The 20,387-nt window shown below is 42.2% G+C and overlaps 2 protein-coding genes across 2 annotated transcripts; both read right to left on the bottom strand.

Annotated features, from left to right (window-relative positions):
* Positions 468–3,239, bottom strand: LOC18786847 (putative disease resistance protein RGA3). Its single transcript, XM_020558699.1, has 2 exons — positions 2,112–3,239; positions 468–1,257 (listed from the first exon to the last, which is right to left on the bottom strand). The coding sequence occupies exons 1-2, from the start codon at positions 3,108–3,110 to the stop codon at positions 547–549; spliced, it is 1,710 nt and encodes a 569-aa protein (XP_020414288.1). The 5' UTR covers positions 3,111–3,239; the 3' UTR covers positions 468–546.
* Positions 17,624–19,243, bottom strand: LOC109947377. Its single transcript, XM_020557331.1, has one exon. The coding sequence runs from the start codon at positions 19,241–19,243 to the stop codon at positions 17,624–17,626; it is 1,620 nt and encodes a 539-aa protein (XP_020412920.1).

A 20,387-nucleotide genomic window follows, 5' to 3' on the forward strand; every position in this document is an offset into this window, starting at 1 on the left:
AATTCCTCAAAAACAGCTCCTCAAGGGAAGGAAACAGCACCGCATCTGGCCATTCAGTTAGGTTCCTGGCTTTAGAAATAGTTAAACGTTTCAATGCAGGAAACGAATTACTTATGATCCATGATGGACATTTATCGCCCATAAAGTTGTGGAACTCTAAAAATTCCAGTTTATTAGGGTGTGGTTGAAGGCCTTCTAGTACCTCTTCATCATTGGTGATGCTTGACCTGTCCTCCGCCCATTCAAACAATAACTGGCATATGTTTGTCTTCTCCACTAATTTTGCTTTCTTGGCTTCTTCACCATCTCTCACGTGCTCTAGATTAAAGATACATAATTTGCCTCTTAACAAGTTTAAGTCAGCCAGCTCCTCTATTCCGCGACCTATCTCTTTAACCACAATGAAATTTCTTAATGTTCGGAGATTAGTCAATCGCCCCATCCCAGCTAGAAATTTCATACCTTGGCGAAAACAATAAATGTGTCTCAAGTTTATCAAATTTTGCAGTTCCTTTGGACACTCTTTAAGCTGCAGACAATACATTCTTAATGTTTGTAGATTATAAAGCTTTCCAATGGATTTGGGGAGTGCTTTGATTTTTGTATAGGAACATCCAGATACCGCAAGTGTGTCAACTTTCCAATTGAAATTGGCAACTCCTCAATATCAGCTTTATATAAATTTAAGACACGCAAACCTCTAAAGTTTGGTAAGATATCACCAAGGCCTTCAATATTCAAGAAAAGTGAGCGCAATTTATGAGCACTTCTTTCTGGAACTCCCTGTAGCACTGAGGTAGGAATATGTGTCATATGTCGAGTCTCATTGGAGTCATTGCTCTTCCGTTTTGACACATGTTCTGCGAGATCATGCACAAGGTCATGCATCTTGCACACTCTAATAATACCATCATTATCCTTTATAACATCTTGAAAGAAGGAGTTGTTCAATAGAATATTAAAATATTCATTTCCTATATCCTCCATCTCTAGATTATGTCTGTTGGGAGGAGAAGGGTAAAGCAATCCTTGAGCCATCCAAAGGTTGATCAAGTCATCCTTATAAATTGGGAAATCTTTGACAAACATTGAGCAATATGCAAAACATTGTTTCAAAGATGGTGGTTTCAATTCATCAAAACTCAACTTCAAAACCAACAAGATTCTATCTTCTCCTTCCGGTAAATCCCATATTCTACTTTCTAGAATTGACCGCCATCCATTAGTATCTTTGGAACGCATCATATTTCCCAAAACCTAGTGTACATTAGAGTTTGAATTTGTATTAAATGATAATAAGGTAAATTGACAATAATAGCAATATGAAACAGAAGAAGTTATTGGCACTCCAAAAAAATCATCATGCACCCCTCACTTCAAATATTATAATCATATGTAATCATTAATCCTCTTATTAGGTCAGTTTCATACGCAATTAATATTAAGCTGCCATAAAACTTCAATATATTTGTTCCATAAGCAAAAGAAAAAAGAAAAAGAAAAAGAAAAATATATATATATATATACATAAATCATGAAATTTCACTTAGAACCCTTGAAGTTTAGCATAATTACCGCCAGAGGTAAAACGTGTCAGTTATTACAATCACACCCCCTAAATCTAACGAAAGTTGACTCAACTTAACAGTTGAGAATAGGACTCAGGACTGTCTCCTTACTTAGGTTTGAAATAAAATCACAAATTAAAAATATATATTTTAAAAAAAAAGACTTAAAATTTAAAACTTACATATCTTTATTTCTCCCCCAAAATCTAATTGGATTAAAAAAATTAAAAAATATTTTTAAAAAAAAAACCAACAAAATCAGCCATAAACCCCCAACCCTTCAGCCACAAGCAACCTCCCCTACATACTGAAGTGGTATTCTGTTCTTTTCTTTTTGGGGAAAAAGTGGCATTATGTTGGAGCCTTCTTATGTATGTGGTAGAATGAACTATAAAATAGAAAGAACCCCTTCCCACCAATATTTTTGTCTTAAAAAAAACTAGTAAGAGAAGAACACTATCAATTTCTTGTGGGTTAGAGGTTTATAAATGAAGAACAAATAAGAACAAGAACAATGCATGCAAAAAGTACATCAACACATACCTTTGCCACTAATGGTACACCTGCACACTTTTTGGCAATCTCCCTTCCAATTCTTTCTTGATCTTCAGTCAGAACAGCACTCGCATCTGGAAACGCTTTATACTTCAATATGCGCCAGCATTGATCCTCCGATAGTTTTCCCAAAACACATGTATGAAGTGTTTGTACAATTGATGAAACACTCACATTGCGGGTAGTGACAAGGATTCTGCTTGCTTTAGTGCTTGTAGCATTCAACAAGCAGCTCATCAAATCGTCCCATTTGTTTAGATCTTCGTTCCAAACATCGTCAAGCACAAGAAGATATGTCTTCCCTTTCAAATATTCTTGCAGGTTTTCACATATTGCTGCTTTACGCTTTATTCCAGCTTTTTCTGGTTTAAGATATTCCAAGATCCCGCTTAAGATCGTCTTGACTTCAAAAGGAGTAGATACACATACCCATATTTTTTGATCGAAGTGTCTACCTATCTCTGGATCATTATATACGGATTTAGCCAAAGTTGTCTTGCCCAAGCCTCCCATCCCCACAATGGCCATAACAGAAAGACAATTCTCTTGGTTCTTGCCAGAGTTGATCAGGGTTGTAACTATGTCCGACGTAACCTCCTTCCTTCCAACAATGTACTTTTCATCTTGATCAAAGTTTGAGACGGTTTCCCTGTCAAGTCCTCCAATATCATGAGATGTTGCATTGACCAATGTTGACCTATCAACCAGTCCAATACTAGCTGCCTCATTCTTCAGGTTTGCCAAAGATGCATTGATGTTTTTAATTTTATGTGCCATTTTGAGACGAAATGCGATGGGATTGTGGCTTGAAAAGAAGTTGAGCACCTTTTTCTTGATCTGGTTTTGGATCTCCACTTTCCGCCGGAGAAGTTCATATTCATATTCATCCAACACATCATCAGCTTCATGAGCTATGTCTTCGAGATCCTTCACCCACATCTCCACCCTCTCACCCCGAACTTGTAAACGTTGTGCATCTCTTAGCATAGCTTCCAACTTGGATAATGAGTCTCGTAGACTTGTTAGCTCTCCTTTGAATCCCCAGAGAAGACTGACTTCCTGCTCTGCAAGTGAAGCCACCCTCGTCAGAACTCCCTCAGCACCAAAAGTAAGAAACTCTGCAGCCATATTTTGTGTCAGTGTTGCTCAAGACAGAGAAGAGAAGGCTTAGTTTGGGTTAGAAAACTAGAGCAAAATTGAGGACGCAATGAATGTTTTGAGAAGGTTGTGAGGGATTTGTAGACAAGAAGGTGCGTCATATGGCAGGCGTCAAAAGCTAAAATAATTTAGGAGAGTCTGGATTGTCTGGAATACTTTTGTAAGTTGCAAATAAAATAATTGATAATGACAACGTGGTGGGGACCTCGGATTTCATGAGACATTAGGCTACTGAATTACTTTTCTTGTGTCCGTAGACGCTTTTTGATTGGTCGATGATATTGTCGTTGTTGAGCAAATTGTTGAGAATTAAGCTGCATACTTAGTTTAAATCAAGCTGCAGATGACAATTCTGCAAATTGATAATGAAGAGAATGAAGAAATCAAAGAACTTGGGAACTTCCCATTTTTAGTAACAGCTATTAGCGTAGCTATCTAACGGCTAGTTTTATTTCCTTTTTTGGAAAATTCCTACAGCTGTAATTCCTATCTTTTTCAGCTGTACCTTGATAACCAATTATAGCCTAGGTGTAAGGATCGTAGCCTCCAATGATTATGTATGTAAGATCCCACATTAACCAACGGAGAGGGGGTGATGTGCCTTATATGTGCACACCCGCATCCATCTAGCACGAGGCCTTTTGGGAGCTCACTGACTTCGGAGTCGTAGGAACTCCGAAGTTAAGCGAGTTGAGAGCTAGAGCAATCTCAGGATTGGTGACTCACTGGGAAGTTGCTCGTGAGTTCCCAGAAACAAAACCGTGAGGGCAGAGAGGGGGGCCCAAAGTGGACAATATCGTGCTACGGCGGAGTTGATCTCGGGATGTGACAATGTATGGCTGGAGATGAGTCCTTGTTACCTAAGATTTAGGGTCTAAGCTATTTTGGCAATATGTGTCATGTATTTGAGTGTGTGTTTGTGCTCATTTGCATAGAATGAAAATATACTGAACACTCTTCATTCTCTCTGTTTTTTCTCTTCTCTATATATAGTTTTTCATAAACGATTATGTCCTTGCTCAAATAACAAAAATCCTCAAACAATAGTCACATATTCAACATGGTACCAGAGCTTCTGGTTTGATTCCAGAGAGGGGCGTGAGCTGTGAGAGAGAAGTCTTTCCTGAAATTCCTAAAAGGGATAAAGGTTGCACTTTTATTGTGTGGTTCACTGAGACTCACATAAAAATGGTGGGATCAGGTTCTTCAAGTGGAGATTTACGAACTCCACAGTTTGATGGTGCAAACTATGATTTTTGGGCAGTCAAAATGAAAACTATTCTCATAGCATATGATCTATGGGATGTAGTAGAGGTTGGAGTACAATCACAACCAATTCTTGAGGAGGAGGAAGGCTTTGGAGGTGAAGGAAGTGAGTCTGAGCAAGTTCCAATGGAAGCACCTACTATCTCCAGAGAAGATAAGATCAAAAATGCCAAGGCAATGAGTCTTATTCAAGGAGCACTAACTGATGAGCTCTTTCCTCGCATAAAAAATGAGAAGATTGCAAAAGAAGCTTGGGATACTCTGAGAAGAGAGTACAGAGGAGATAAAAAGGTAAGAGCTGTAAAACTCCAAGCTGTTAGAGTAGATTTTGAGTATATGAATGACAGATGGTGAAAGCCTAGATAGCTATTTATCTAAGTTTTTTGGAACTGTGAATAATTTGAAATCACTTGATGAAGATGTGTCTGAAACAAGAATTGTGCGAAAAATTTTGATGAGCCTAAGTAGAAAATATAAGTCCATTGTGTCTATCATTGAAAAAACTCAAGATCTTGATGTTCTTAGAGTTGAAGAAGTTATTGAATCTGTCAAGGTCTATGATAAAAGGGAAGACTTACATAATGAAAGGGATAAATTGACAGGAACTGAGAAAGCTTTTAGCAGTCTCAAGGTTGGGAGTAACCAAGTTACTGGTACTAATAAAAGTTCACAGAGTAGACCAAATCAAAAATGGCAGCTACAAAATAAAAATGGCTCAAATTGGTCTCAAGGTGGAAACTTTAACAACAACAATGGCTCAAACTGGAATAATGGCTCTGGGGGGGAACTGCAACAATAGTTTCAATTCACAAAACAAGCAAGGAAGTAGCAGCCAAGGTGGTGTGAAACAGTGTGCCAGAAATACCACTTTGGTGTGTGTAGATACAAAGGGAAACCTAAGTGTGCCAAAATGTAATCTTTTTGGTCATACTGCAAAAGATTGTGAAGGTAACAAGCAAGTGGCAAACTGTGCAAAGGAGGAAGAGGTAACCACAGGCACTATGTTCTATGCTTGTCACTCTGCAAGTGTGAAAAATGGAAGTGTTTGGTTTGTGGACAGTGCCTGCAGCAATCACATGACTTCTCAAGAGTCTGCATTGATAAATATAGACAGAACTGAGACTTGTAAAGTTAAAATGGGCATTGGAGATATTGTGCAAGCAACTGGGAAAGGCACTCTTGTAGTTGAAACTCAATGTGGGAAAAGATACATAAATGAAGTATTGCTAGTGCCAAGCTTGGATGAGAATTTATTGAGTGTAGGTCAGATGATGGAGCATGGTTACTATGTTCTTTTTGGAGAAAACAAAGCAGTGGTATTTGATGATAGCAGTCTTAACAATGTGGTAGCAAAAGTGCCTATGGCATGAAATAGATGTTTTCCTTTTTCATTAGAATCAATGATGTAGCAAGAAAAGCATCTGTGGTTGAAGACTCTTGGATATGGCATAGAAGACTTGGGCATTTGAACTTTGCTAGTATGAAAAAGATGCAGCATAAGGAAATGGTGGTTGGACTACCTGAGCTAACACAAATGAAAGATGTGTGTGAAGGATGTGTCTCAGGGAAGCAGCATAGAGAAAAGTTTGACAAAGAGGAAGCATGGAGAGCAAGCTGTCCACTAGAGTTGGTGCACACAGACCTATGTGGACCAATGCAAAATGAGTCAATTGGTGGAAATAGGTACTTCATCACATTTATTGATGATTTCTCAAGGATGTGTTGGGTATATTTTCTCAGAAACAAGTCTGACACCTTCAACGTGTTCAAAAAATTCAAAGCTTTTGTTGAACAGCAAAATGGTTACAGTTTGAAAAAACTAAGAAGTGATAGAGGTGGGGAATACACCTCACATGAGTTCCTAGATTATTGTGCAAACATGGGAATGGAGAGGCAACTAACCATTGCCTACTCTCTTCAGCAAAATGGAGTTGCTAAAAGAAGAAATAGAACAATTGGAGAAATGGCAAGGTCCATAATGACTAAGAAAGGTATCCCTGTGATTTTTTGGGCAGAAGCTGTAAGCACAGCAGTATATCTTCAAAATAGATGTTTTACAACATGTGTCAAGCAAAACACCATTTGAAGCATTCACAGAAAGAAAGCCAGGAATCAAGCATCTGAAAGTGTTTGGTTGCATCTGTTACACACATGTCCCCTCACCTTTGAGGCAGAAATTTGATGACAAGGCTAGAAAGGGAGTGTTTATGGGGTAAGGAAGCTGTGAAAAGGGTTATAGGGTGTATGATCTGCAATCTAAGAAGATTTTACTCTCAAGGAGTATAATTTTCAGTGAAGACAAGTCATGGAATTGGAAGAGTAATCAAGAGGAATTCGTTCCAATGCCTTTCAACCTTGAAGGAGATGAAACTGAAGGTGAAAACAATGAAATACAACCTGATGGAACTCAGTTTGACAATGGTGGAAGTTCTTATCTAGACTCCACAGTTGATGAGCTAGTTGAGAATGTAAGTGGTAATAACAATCGAAACTCCACACCTAGTTCCACTCCAGTCAAGTTGAAAACTCTGGAAGATATATATGCAAGATGTCACATGTGCATTATAGAACAGAGAATTACCAAGAAGCAGCTGGTGATTTAGGTTGGCAAGAAGCTATGCATGCAGAGTTGGAAATGATAGAGAAGAACAATACTTGGGAAGTGGTTGAGAGACCAGCAGATGAACCTCTTATAGGTGTGAAATGGGTGTTTAAAACCAAGCTTAATTTGGATGGAACAGTTCAAAAACATAAGGCCAGACTTGTAGCAAAAGGGTATGCACAGAAACCTGGAATTGACTACAATGAAACCTTTGCACCAGTTGCAAGGTTAGACACAATTCGAACTCTCACTGCTCTTGCAGCACAAAAAGGATGGAAGTTGTTTCAGTTAGATGTTAAGTCAGCATTCCTAAATGGTGTGCTCGATGAGGAAGTGTATGTAGAATAGCCTGAAGGTTTTGAACTGAAAAATGCAGGTCACAAGGTTTACAAGTTGAGAAAAGCCTTGGATGGACTTAAGCAGGCTCCTAGAGCCTGGTACAGTGAGATTGATGCATATTTATCTATGTGCAAGTTCAAAAGAAGCATTAGGGAAGCTACTTTGTACACTAGATCTGATAATGAAGGAGGGTTGATCATTGTCTCAATCTATGTTGATGACATTGTTTATACTGGAAACAGTGAGAGGATGCTTGCTGAGTTCAAAAAGGAGATGATGCAGAGATATGAAATGTCAGATCTTGGACTCCTTCATCACTTCTTGAGCATGGGAATACTACAAACTGATCAAGGGGTTTTCATTCATCAAAGCAAGTATGCCAAATCCTTGCTTGTGAAGTTTGGGCTTGAAGACTACAAACCAGTATCCATTCCATTGGCTACTAGTGAGAGACTCAAGAAACTGAATGGGAGTGAGTTAGCTAATGAAGGACTTTACAGGAAAATAGTAGGAAGTCTACTATACTTAAAAGCAACTAGACCTGATCTAATGTATGCTGCAGTTTGCTATCAAGGTTTATGACCAGTCCTACAAAGAAGCATATGGGAGTTGCAAGAAGGGTTCTAAGATATGTGCAAGGAACTCTTAACTATCGCATTGAGTATGTGAAGGATAAGTCTGCAATTCTCATTGGATTCAGTGATGCAGATTGGGCAGGTAGTGAGGATGATAGCAGAAGCACTTCTGGGTATACATTTAACTTTGGAAGTGGAGCATTCTCTTGGGCCTCTGTGAAACAAAATACAGTGGCACTATCAACAGCTGAAGCTGAGTATGTCTCAGCATATTAGGCAACAGCACAGGCTATTTGGTTAAGGTTTGTTCTTGATGACTTTGCTGAAATGCAAACTGAGGCAACACCTCTAATCTGTGACAATATGTCAGCAATTTCTATGGCTAAGAATCCAGTTTTTCATCAAAGGACTAGACACATAAACAGAAGGTATCATTTCATAAGGGAGGCTCTACAAGAAGGGGTGATTAACATGAAATTCTGCAGAAGTGAAGAACAACTTGCAGATATTTTTACAAAAGCATTGCCTAAAGACAGATTTAATCAACTAAGGTTGAAGCTTGGAGTTAAGCCAGTAAGCAGCTTAGGAGAGGCTGTTGAGAATTAAGCTGCATACTTAGCTTAAATCAAGCTGCAGATGACAATCCTGCAGATTGATAATGAAGAGAATGAAGAAATCGAAGAACTTGGGAGCTTCCCATTTTTTGTAACAGCTGTTAGCTTAGCTGTCTAACAGCTAGTTTTATTTCCTTTTTGGGAAAATTCCTACAGCTGTAATTCCTATCTTTTTCAGCTGTACCTTGATAACCAATTATAGCCTAGGTTTAAGGATCGTAGCCTCCAATGATTATGTCTGGCTGGAGATAAGTCCTTGCTACCTAAGATTTAGGGTCGGAGCTATTTTGTCAATATGTGTCATGTTTTTGAGTGTGTTTGTGCTCATTTGCATAGAGTGAAAATATACTGAACACCCTTCATTCTCTCTGTTTTTTCTCTTCTCTATATACAGTTTTCCATAAACGATTCTATCCTTGCTCAAATAACAAAAATCCTCAAACAATAATCACAGATTCAACACAAATAAATGAAAGTTGTTAATATTTTAATCCCTAAACGACAAATTTGCATGTCATTAGGTTCCATGAGGAGCACTTGCCCTTAAACAATTATTAAAAGATGCTAAGTGCTTAATAATCTTTTTGAAGCAGTCAAAGCTGGACAAACATTATTTTAACTCTATGTTCAATTATTTTGAATTTCGATTGTTTAATAAAATTTTAATCCAGAGTCTTTGATAATGAATACACGTCAAAACATATGGAATAAAGTAATGTTATGTTACATTACATTGAAACGAAACAAAATAATAAGGATGTGTTTTAGTTATAAACACAATGGCATATCGTAGCACTGTGTTAGTATTATGATACAAAATTATAAGTTATAAACAGATTATCCGAAATTTTTTCAACAGAATTATTTGTTAACACGAAAATCGAACTTGAAATCTTTATCCTTTACCTCAATTGGGTCTAATTTAATGCTTATTCAATACTAAAAACACTTCTTGCTACTATAATAATTCTACTATATTTAGAGCCAAGACTCATGCTAATAATTCATTTTGTTCTTGCTCTGCAAATGAAGCCACCCTCGTCAGAATTCCCTCAACACCAAAAGTAAGAAACTCTGCAGCCATATTTTCTTTCAGCGTTGCTCAAGACACAGAACAAAATGATTAGTTTGGGTTGGTTACGTAATAAATGTGTGGAATAATTGTATATGGAATAATTGTTGACAGCTTGTGGATAAGGTTAAGAATAGGCTTCTTTTTTTTAAGGAAAAGTTAATTCTTTAAATTATCTCTGGAAAAAAGAAAAATAGAAACAAACAAAAATGGGAGAAGCATAATGGAAAAATTAGCTGGTGTTGATCATCAGACGAGCTGTCTACATAATATATAAGATACTTTTTTGTTTAAATGCAATAATTTAGTTTATACGCAAGTTAAGTTTTGTTTTCATGTTGCATGCGTGATATTACAAATTCTTTATTTCGTTAAATGTTTTGCCTATTTGATTGAGGAGGGGTAAAATAATCAATTCGGATCCACATTAGAGAAGAAGAAACTGACAGAATTTGACAAAATGACGAAATTGGAATGCTTGCAAGTTGGAGGACGGCATGAACTAAAAAATGAGTGGGAGGACAGCAGAAACTAAAAAATGAATTGGAAGATCCGAATGGAGTGAAAACGAAATCATTGAAAGTAAAAATGAATCCTAACTAATAAAAGTAGGAACCCCATAGAAAGAGTTCACATTCAATTATCTGTTGTAAAATAACTGGAATATGTGCGAATATTGAGCTGTACGTAAAGTAGATGAGACACAGCATTTAACGAGGTTCGGCTATGCCTACGTCCTCGGAGAGCAGCAGTAGTAACTTTCACTATATAAAATAATAGGGCTACAACTTTGTGTTTACAATATGTATGGCTCACTCAATTTTCTCTCTTGGAGAATTTCTCTCTTGCTCTCTTTCCTCTCAACTCACTCACCCTCATTCTTCCTTCTCTTCCTCTTCTATCATTTCATCTTTCATTACAAGCAAATATAATGCCTATTTATAGGCAAAGCAAATGGCTTGGTTTGGTGGGTGTGTGATTTGGTTTGGTAGGTGTGTGGTTTGGTTTGGTAGGTGTGTGGTTTGATTTGGTGGGTGTGTGGTTTGAATGTTAGAGCATGTGGGCTTCACCCATTCTTCTTTACAACACTCCCCCTTGGAGACCACATGTCCCTAGATTGGTTGCCTCATTAAAACCTTGCTTGGAGAAAAACCCAGTGAGGTAGAAAACTGATGGAAGGAAGAAAAAAGAGTACAGCAATCTGTATAGCATACTTCTGGATGCTCCCCCTGATTAATATCTCCCCCTGATGTCTTCATGACTATCTTTTGGAGTGAGAATCTTTCGGAGTGAGTGGAGGATATAGCCATTAATAATTCTCGTAGTTGAGTAAATAAATATATTTCCAGTGAGCTATCTCTATGTAAATCATAGAAATTTTCAGAGTCCGCGTTTCTAACAAAACTTGGGCTATTTGTAAGTTCACTTGAAAGAATATGCCCGTACATGGTGTTATGCGGAGATAGCATCAAATATACCTCACATCATCCCAAAATGATGGTGATGGAGTTGAGCCCTATCTGGAAAATATGATGTCCGGTCCAATATACTTTCGGAAAATTATTAAAGTGTCCAATGGATAATCCTCATAAAAATGCTTCAATACTTTCTTAGTATAAGCAAGAATCTCGTTGGCATAATGCTCGATCCTTAAGTCGAGACAAATATTTCTTGAACTCTTCAGAAGCTTTAATGTGTTGCAAACACATTATAATCCATATACTTACTGAGACAATTTATGCACATTAGTATTGAGTACAGATTTTGTGCTTCAGGCACATGTCCTTCAGGGACTTGCTTCATGCAATTTCAATCCTTTCAAGGATTTTGTTTAAAGGGATTAAACTTTATGACACATTATATAGCTTTAATCCAGCTATTTATACATCTTTAGGGAATCGCTTCTGGCAATATGCTCTATGCATTTAATACCCCTTAAAGATAATATGTTGGTCTCCGTAAATGTGCAATAAAGGGGCACAATTGAATTTATAAATATGGAGAAAATCCAACGTTCGTTATTTATGCCAAAAATATTGTGTCATACAAAGTAGGTATATTCCCTTCTATTCCGAACACCCAAGTATAACTTTCAGTATTAACATCTTTTGGGGTTCGTACTGTGGGTTTGTTCTTTCACGTTCATTCTCATCTATAATGGAATTACCTCATTCCATTTTGGCCAATGATATTGTCGACATTTAATAATTGAACGTGGTTCCAATTAACACAGCCCATTGATGATTTGAGTAGAGCAAAAATTGTCATTCATCAATTCATGATCTCACCATTCTCATTTGCATGCGCATGCATCAATTATAAGCATTTCTTTGCTTTTGGGTACCCAAGCCACTTCATGGGGCTTTTATTATGTGAGAATGTGGATTATAACCTCCAATGGAGCGTTATTTTACAATAAGGCGTGGATAATCTCTATTTAGGGAGTTGGAACATTTAGAACCCATATATCTGTCATGCTGCAGGCATGCCACAGATTAATACATACATGTCAATTAATTTCTGGGACTTTAACCCATACTATTTGCTACGCATTAGGCGTGCACAATATCAATATTGACATGTCAAAGGATTGTCCTTTCGGGACTTCAATCCACATCATTTGCTACGCAACAGGCGTGCATCATATTGATCACTGCTATACCCATATTCTGTTCTTATGGGACTTTAATCTGTGCAGTGTATTATCAATGTATCCAACTTACAATCTGTAAAATTTGCGTTAATAATTTATGGATACATACAAGCCATTCTTTTGGAACGGACTTATCTCCTCATTTGGTTACCTTTCAAGATAAAATATCAAATAAGTATATAAGCATAAAATAACGCAAATATTGCTTACATCCTTAGGTGGGAGAAACTTTTCTCAAGTATCATTCAAGCTCGTATCGGCCCAGTAAATATAATGTAGCGCTTGATGATCTAGTTATATCCTGCAAGAGCAAAATCACAACTCTTTTCTCTGTCAAAAATAAATAACCCTCAGAGTTAGGATCACTCCATGGATTCTTTCTTCAGATGTTCATTCTAAAGAAATAAAATCTCTTATGAACAGAGAGTTACAAAAAGAGAAAAAATGCAAAAAAAAATTGTGATATTGATTGCAAGAGAAGGTAAGCAATCAGGGAAGGAAGCTGGTGGGAGCAGACAACAAGCTCAGCAATCAAGGAAGGAAGCTGGTGGGAGCAAACAACAAGCTCTCATTTCTTCTAGTCTAGAAGAACTTCTGGAGATTAGAGCATAAGGTTGCCTTCACAGTTCCCTGATGTGGCGGAAACGTGATCAAGGATAGTCTCGCTTCCTGAATGGATGATCAGAGATAGTCTTGCTTCTCGGGCATATTAAGTGCTCACTGATAAGAAAAACAAGTAGATATCGCATCACTAGGTATGGAGAAAACTGGATGTCTTCAGTTGGTTTGCTTGTATATCTCACTAGCAGACCACAACTCCTCCACTACTTTTCTTCCTTACATCAACATAATAGTTAGTAGTATAGATAATAGTGCAGCACAAAAATTATACCTGAGAGCTTCTCGTGCTGATAACGTGTTGTAAAATAACTGAAATATGTGCGAATATTGAGCTGCACGTAAAGTAGATGAGACACAGCATTTAACGAGGTTCGGCTATGCCTACGTCCTCGGAGAGCAGCAGCAGTAACTTTCACTATATAAAATAATAGGGCTACAACTTTGTGTTTACAATATGTATGGCTCACTCAATTTTCTCTCTTGGAGAATTTCTCTCTTGCTCTCTTTCCTCTCAACTCACTCACCCTCATTCTTCCTTCTCTTCCTCTTCTATCATTTCATCTTTCATTACAAGCAAATATAATGCCTATTTATAGGCAAAGCAAATGGCTTGGTTTGGTGGGTGTGTGATTTGGTTTGGTAGGTGTGTGGTTTGGTTTGGTAGGTATGTGGTTTGATTTGGTGGGTGTGTGATTTGAATGTTAGAGCATGTGAGCTTCACCCATTCTTCTTTACAACATTATCATATTATTATCATTGTGATCTCAATGAATGGTTGACGCACAAATGAATGGTTACTGTTATACATATACACAGGTTTACATTTTATTTTCCTGGATGCAAGATCCAAAGCTTCTCCCAAAAAAAATTCATAAAAAAGAAAGTCCTTTTTAAAATTTAACGATTATCATCTACTTTTCAATAATTCGAAGCTGAAAGTTGAGTGACTTCCAGTTGGATGCATCCGAATCTAGACCTCACTTTTCAGACAAGAATGAACTTAATTGAGTTTCATCAGATTGTGAATCTTGTTGATGCGAAAAAGTGGTTCAGCACGTGATTCGTCAACTTAGTTAAATTATCCCTTCGGCAGGTGACTGCCTTCGGTAAGCGTTCTACTTCAGAAGAATAAGTACCTACAAAAGGATACGTTCGGTAAAACCTTGGGTACCGGTGTGGTACCGGCCGAAGGCTCTCCGATGCTTAAGTAAGTACGGATTTAGTAAAGTTTAACTGATAGATCACACGATAGCGTACCGTTAGTTCTCCTTCTTTCCTTTTGGGGATATGGGTCTCCTTTTATAGGCCTTGGGAGGTGTGCACTGTGCTCATATTTCCGATGTGGGACTCTGGGCATGGATTGTGAGCATGGCACGTGTTTGATAGTGAAAGAGGCCAAGATAGATGGCTTCGGTAGGGAGCATGCCGAAGGGGTCCGTTGATCAGTATCGATCCCCTCCACGTGTTCGGTGGTAATAGGCCGTTTATTTCGGTATAAACAGTAGTCCCCCAAGTTCTCTTCCGGAGATCCTTCGGAAGGGAATTTAGTTCTCTACGGCAGCTTGGAGGTTATCCTGCCATTCGGTATGCTCGTTTGGGGGGATTGACCTGGGACACGAGGGGTCGCCGATGTTGAGAGGCAAGTGGGCAGAGAGGCGCTTCTCAGAAGTCATGGAGGAATCGGCGGGTGTTGCTCTCCGGCGATTAGGAATCGCCATCGGGAACACCCCCTAGCTTTCGAGTCCCCACGACTTTCCAGACTGCCGGTGGGTTTTCGAATTATCGATCGGTAGGCTGGCCCCTTTTTCTTTTTCTGGGTGTGATTAATTTTTCTCTGTTTGACAGGCAAACTCAAGCAGCCGAGCCCCAAGCCGAGCGAGATCCGGCAGCTTGACAGAGTGAGGCTGCGAGTACCCGCTGCCGAGCGAGTCTATCCGCGCTTTCTCTTCACCGGCAACCTTATCAAAGCCAGCCTCGTCGACCCTGCCGAGAGTATGTAGACCTTTCTTCCTCTTTTGTTTTTGTGTATTGCCTTGGCTCACTGAACTGACTAAGTGCCTTTTTGATCAGTGACGGACGCCAGGAAGGCTGCCGAGGCCAAAAAGATGAACGAGTCCTCCAGGAGGCGCCTGATGATGGGCCTGGAGGGCAAAAAGAAAAGAAAGCAGCCCGAGGCGGCTTCCATTCGGCAGCCGGTGCCGGATCCGGAGGACCAGACCCTCGCGGATCGCCTTCGGCAGCTCGATGTCGGTGCCGTTCCGAGGCGCACCGCCGATGAAGCCGTTGCACCGAGGCCTCGGGACGCCGAGGCTGCCACCCCCATGGCTGCCGGCAAGCGTCCGGAGACGGTCGATCTGGACGCCGAGCCGGTCCCCAAGCGCCCTCGCCAGCCGGAAGTTCCCAGGGCCGTCCTTGCGGTGGAGGACGAGGACGGTCCTTCCGAGGCCATCTCCATCGCCTGCCCAGCGAAAACCGTCCAGTTCGTCAACCACATGATCCTCGGCTCTCAGATAGAGCTGCCAGAGGTTGACGAACTGCCGAAGAAGTTCCTTCGGGAGGAGGCTGGACGCGCCTTCCGGCTTCAGGCCGCGGTAAGATTTTTTCCTCTTCCTTCGTCGTTTTTTCCTACTGTGTTTTGTGCTTCTGACCTTCGGTGTTTTGTGCAGGCATCCATGGATATGTGGCTCTGCGTTAAGCGGGCCATCACTATTGCCGAGCACGCCAAGAAGGCGTACGAGGACGGCAGGTCCAAGGTTGCCGAGGTTGGCAAAGCGCTCCAGGAGCACGCCCTCCTGGTCAAGCAGAAGGATTCCGCCGAACGGCAGGTGGAGGAGATGAAGGGGCTCCTGGAGGCTGCGCTCGAGGCAACGAAGGATGCCAAGGCTTCCAAAGACGCGGTGCAGGCGGCTTTGGAGGAGTCGGAGCGGGCGAAAGCAGCGGCGCAGGCGGCCCTGGAGGAATCGGAACGGGCCAAGGCCGCAGAGATTGAGGCTGCGGTTCAGTCGGCTATCCAGGGGTACCGTTCGTCTTCCGAGTTCTCTATCCTTCTGGATAAGGAAGTGGGCTCGGAGATGGCGGACCTGTTGTACCGATTCAAGCGGTACAACCCTGGGCAGAACCTGAACCTAAACTTCATTGCCGACCCTCCTCCTCTACCAGAAGGGATTACCGAGGAAATGATTGAAGATTATGAGGGGGAGGACGCCGCCGAAGGATCTGGGTCCGCCGAGGCTGCTACTGGTGACGAAGCCTGAGGGCCTCCTTTGATTTTCTTGTAATAATTAGTTTTTTTTTTGTATGTACCGAACATATTGATGCCGAGGGCATCTTTAACTTAAATGCATATTTTTCTCTACTTCTGTTTGTTCGATCTGATTTTGTTCAATTGCCGATTTTTCTTATTGCCGTATAGGATTTATGATGATATAAATGTCACTTCGAAATTGTCAAGTTCCGACGGAATCTGTAGGGTAACAATTTCGAAAATATTTATTGCCGTAGGCTAATAAAGATGCCGTAGGATGCTATCTTGCCTATATTGGCCGCCGTAGGCTAGTAGAGATTTTAACAAGAGTTTCTGAAGTAATAGTGCCGAAGGCTTTCCATTAATTTCTGCCGAAAGGCGTTTACAATTTTGTCCTACCGTAGGCTAGGTTATAAATTTGTCCTGCCGTAGGCTAGGTTACTTGAAGTAGTACTTGAGATGTTCTACATTCCAAGGATGACCGAGGGTCTTGCCGTTGGTATCTCTTAGGCGGTAGGTCCCCGATCGAAGGATACCGATGATCTCATAAGGTCCTTCCCAGGAAGGTCCGAGGGTTCCTTCTGTGGCATCTTTAGTTGCTAGGGACACCTTCCTCATGACCCAGTCACCGATTCAGAATGAGCGGTGTCTGACTCTAGAGTCGTGATACCGAGAGACACGTTGCTTGTAGGCCTCGTTCCGAAGGTTGGCATGTGCCCGGTGCTTTTCAAGAAGGTCGAGGTTTAGAGAAAGTGCTTCTTCATTTTGATTCGGTGCGAAGGTTTCCGTTCGGTAGGAAGGTTCGCCAATCTCTACCGGCGCAACGGCTTCCAAACCGAAAGCCAAAGAGAATGGGGTCTCTCCTGTGGACGTTCGGTAGGAGGTCCGAATGGCCCATAGCGCTTCGGAAAGCTTCTCTGGCCAGGCTCCTTTGGCTTTGTCCAGCTGCCGTTTCAGCAATTTCTTGATGATTTTGTTTATTGCCTCTACTTGGCCGTTTGACTGGGGATGGGCCGGTGATGCAAAAAATAAGTTGATTTTCAGGCGGGTGCAAAATTGCCTGAAGAGCTCCGAATCGAACTGCCTACCGTTGTCGGTAATGATTGCATACGGGATGCCGAACCGGCAACAAATATGAGTCCAAACGAAGTCTTCCACTCTTGCTGCCGTTATGGTTGCCAAAGGCTCGGCCTCTACCCATTTGGTGAAGTAGTCAACGGCAACCACCACGTATTTCACCTGGCCTTTGCCCTGCGGCATTGGACCGATCAGGTCCAGTCCCCATTGTGCGAAAGGCCAAGGAATCACAATCAGCGTCAAGGGTTCGGCAGGGATGTGCGGTATGGCGCCGAAACGCTAGCATTTATCACACTTTTTCACCAGCGAGATAGCGTCCTGGTGCATGGTCGGCCAAAAGTACCCCTGCCGAAAGGTTTTGTGGGCGAGTGATCGGGATCCGGAATGGTCGCCGCACACACCGTTATGGATCTCCCGAAGGACGTAGTCCCCCTGTTCTGCCGTAAGGCACTTGAGATATGGAGTTGTGTAGCCACGTTTGTAAAGGACGTCGTTGATGACGGTGTACCTTGCCGATCGGTACCTAAGCTTTCGGGCCTGGGCTTTGTCATCTGGAAGGGTGTCGTTGGTCAGGTACGAGTAGATAGGAGACATCCATGTATCCTCGTACCGTACGGTAAATGTTTCGGAGGCTACCGTGCTCGGTTGGGCAAGAATTTCCACCGGTACCTTTCTTCCGATTTTATCGTTTATTGCCGAGGCTAGGCGTGCCAATGCATCGGCATGGCTGTTTTCGCTTCTGGGGATCTGCCTGATCTCGTAGGCTTGGAAGTTTTGGAGCAGCTGGTGGGTGGATGAAAGGTAGGCGTTCATGGAGGTGTCTCTGGCCACGAAGTCTGCCGTTACCTGGTTCACAATGAGCTGGGAGTCGCTGTGAATCCTGATTTGTTTTGCGTTCATGCTCTTGGCTAACCGAAGGCCGGCCAAGAGAGCCTCATATTCGGCTTCATTGTTGGAGGTTCGGAAGTTGAATCGAAGGGCGTACTCGATCTTGAGTCCCTCTGGTGTTGTCAGTACCAGGCCTGCTCCGCATCCTTGTTGGTTTGCCGAGCCATCGACATGCAGAACCCATACGGGCCTTGAGGTGTCGAGCCGTTTGGCGTCTACTTCCATTGGCGTTCCGGTTTCGGTAACCAGCTCGGCTGTCGGCTGTGCCGTTGATGGGGTGAGTTCGGAGATGAAATCGGCAACGGCTTGACCCTTTTCGGCGGGTCTTGGCACGAATTGTATATCGAACTCTCCGAGTTCGATTGCCCACTTGATCAATCGGCCAGAAGTCTCTGGGTTTTGGAGCACCTGCCGAAGCGGTTGGTTGGTCAGAACTTTGATCCCGTGTGCTTGGAAATATGGCCGAAGTCTTCGTGCCGAGACTACCAGGGCTAGTGCAAGCTGCTCTAATGGGGGATACCGAAGTTCAGCGCTTTGGAGTGCTTTGCTGGCATAGAAAATTAGTAGCTCTGCCCTCTCTGGCTTTCGGACCAATACCGAACTGACAGCAGTGCCAGATACCGAAAGGTATAGATAGAGAATTTCCCCAGGTAGTGGTTTTGACAGGAGGGGTGCTCTGCCCATGTAGTCCTTTAAGTCTTGAAACGCTTTATCACACTCGGCAGTCCAGTTGATATCCCGTTTGCCCCCTTTCAAGGCTTTAAAGAACGGAACACACTTGTCGGTGGCCTTGGATATGAAACGAGTCAAGGCTGCCACGCGTCCGGTAAGGCTTTGAATGTCCTTCGCCGTTTTCGGCCTCTCCATATCGATGATTGCTTTTATTTTTTCGGGGTTCGCTTCGATACCCCTCTCACTAATCATGAATCCGAGGAATTTTCCGGAAGATACACCGAAGGCGCACTTCGTTGGGTTCAGCCTCATCCGATAATCCTTCAGCACGCCGAACATGACTGACAGATTCTGTAGATGTTCCTAGGCGGTTTTGCTCTTTACTAGCATGCCGTCAACGTAAACCTCCATGATGTTGCCGATGTACTTGGCGAAGATTCTGTTGACGAGCCTTTGATACGTTGCCCCCGTGTTCTTCAGGCCGAACGGCATGACGTTGTAACAGTACAAACCCCTGTCCGTTATGAAGGCGGTGTGTTCGCTGTCAGGGGGGTGCATGAATATCTGATTGTATCCCGAATAGGCGTCCATGAAGCTCAGCAGTTCATGTCCTGCGGTGGCGTCCACGAGCTGGTTTATCCGTGGCAACGGAAAGCTGTCCTTCGGGCAGGCCTTATTCAGATCGGTATAGTCTTGGCACATCCGCCAACCGCCTGTACCCTTCCGGACCATCACCGAGTTTGCCAGCCATACCGGATACGTAGTTTCTCTGATGAAGCCGATGGTTTGAAGTTTGTTGACCTCTGTGCGCATCGCTTCGTATCGTTCGGCATCATACGAACGGCGCTTCTGTCTTACAGGCTTATATGCAGGGGAGATGCTGAGTTTGTGGCTGATGACCTCAGGATCTATGCCGGGCATATCCTCGTAAGACCACGCAAATACTTCCGAATGAAGCCGTAAGAAGTCTATGAACTGCGCTCGGAGGTTAGGGGTGAGTCTGGTGCCGATCTTAACCCGACGATCGGGCTGCTCGTCATTCAGGGTTATCGTTTCCAGTTCTTCGGCAGGTTGCATGTGTGGAGTCGGGGACTCATCCCTGGGGTCGTCAACGGGTCCTGTACCGTTCGGTATCCCCTGTACAGACATGGTCTCGTCGGGTACTTGTACAGTGGTTGACTTGAGTGCCGTGGCGTAGCAAGTCCGAGCGCTTAGTTGATTTACCCGGACAGTCCCTGTGCCGTAGGGGGTTGGGAACTTCATCAGTAGCATGTGGGGGGAAAGATGCGCTTTGACCATGGTGAGCGTCGTTCGTCCAACTATGACGTTGTACGCCGTCGGGCAATCAACGATGAGGAATTGATCGTATACCGTCGTTTTCCTTGGCGCGATGCCGAAGGTTATGGGTAATGTCACGCTACCGATCGGTTAGACCAGATCTCCGGAGAAACTCAACAAAGGTGTCAACTGCCGGTTTACCTGG

The sequence above is a fragment of the Prunus persica genome, chromosome G2 (assembly GCF_000346465.2).
Source record: "Prunus persica cultivar Lovell chromosome G2, Prunus_persica_NCBIv2, whole genome shotgun sequence".
NCBI classification, from domain to species: domain Eukaryota; kingdom Viridiplantae; phylum Streptophyta; class Magnoliopsida; order Rosales; family Rosaceae; genus Prunus; species Prunus persica.

What these genes read in the sequence shown, in the direction of transcription:
- LOC18786847 (XM_020558699.1), bottom strand. Translation starts at nt 3,110, where the DNA reads ATGCTAAGAGATGCACAACGTTTACAAGTTCGGGGTGAGAGGGTGGAG. An exon ending in GTGTACCATTAGTGGCAAAG is followed by an intron (nt 1,258 to 2,111) that starts GTATGTGTTGAT and finishes AATGTACACTAG; the next exon opens with GTTTTGGGAAATATGATGCG.
- LOC109947377 (XM_020557331.1), bottom strand. Translation starts at nt 19,243, where the DNA reads ATGTTCGGCGTGCTGAAGGATTATCGGATGAGGCTGAACCCAACGAAG.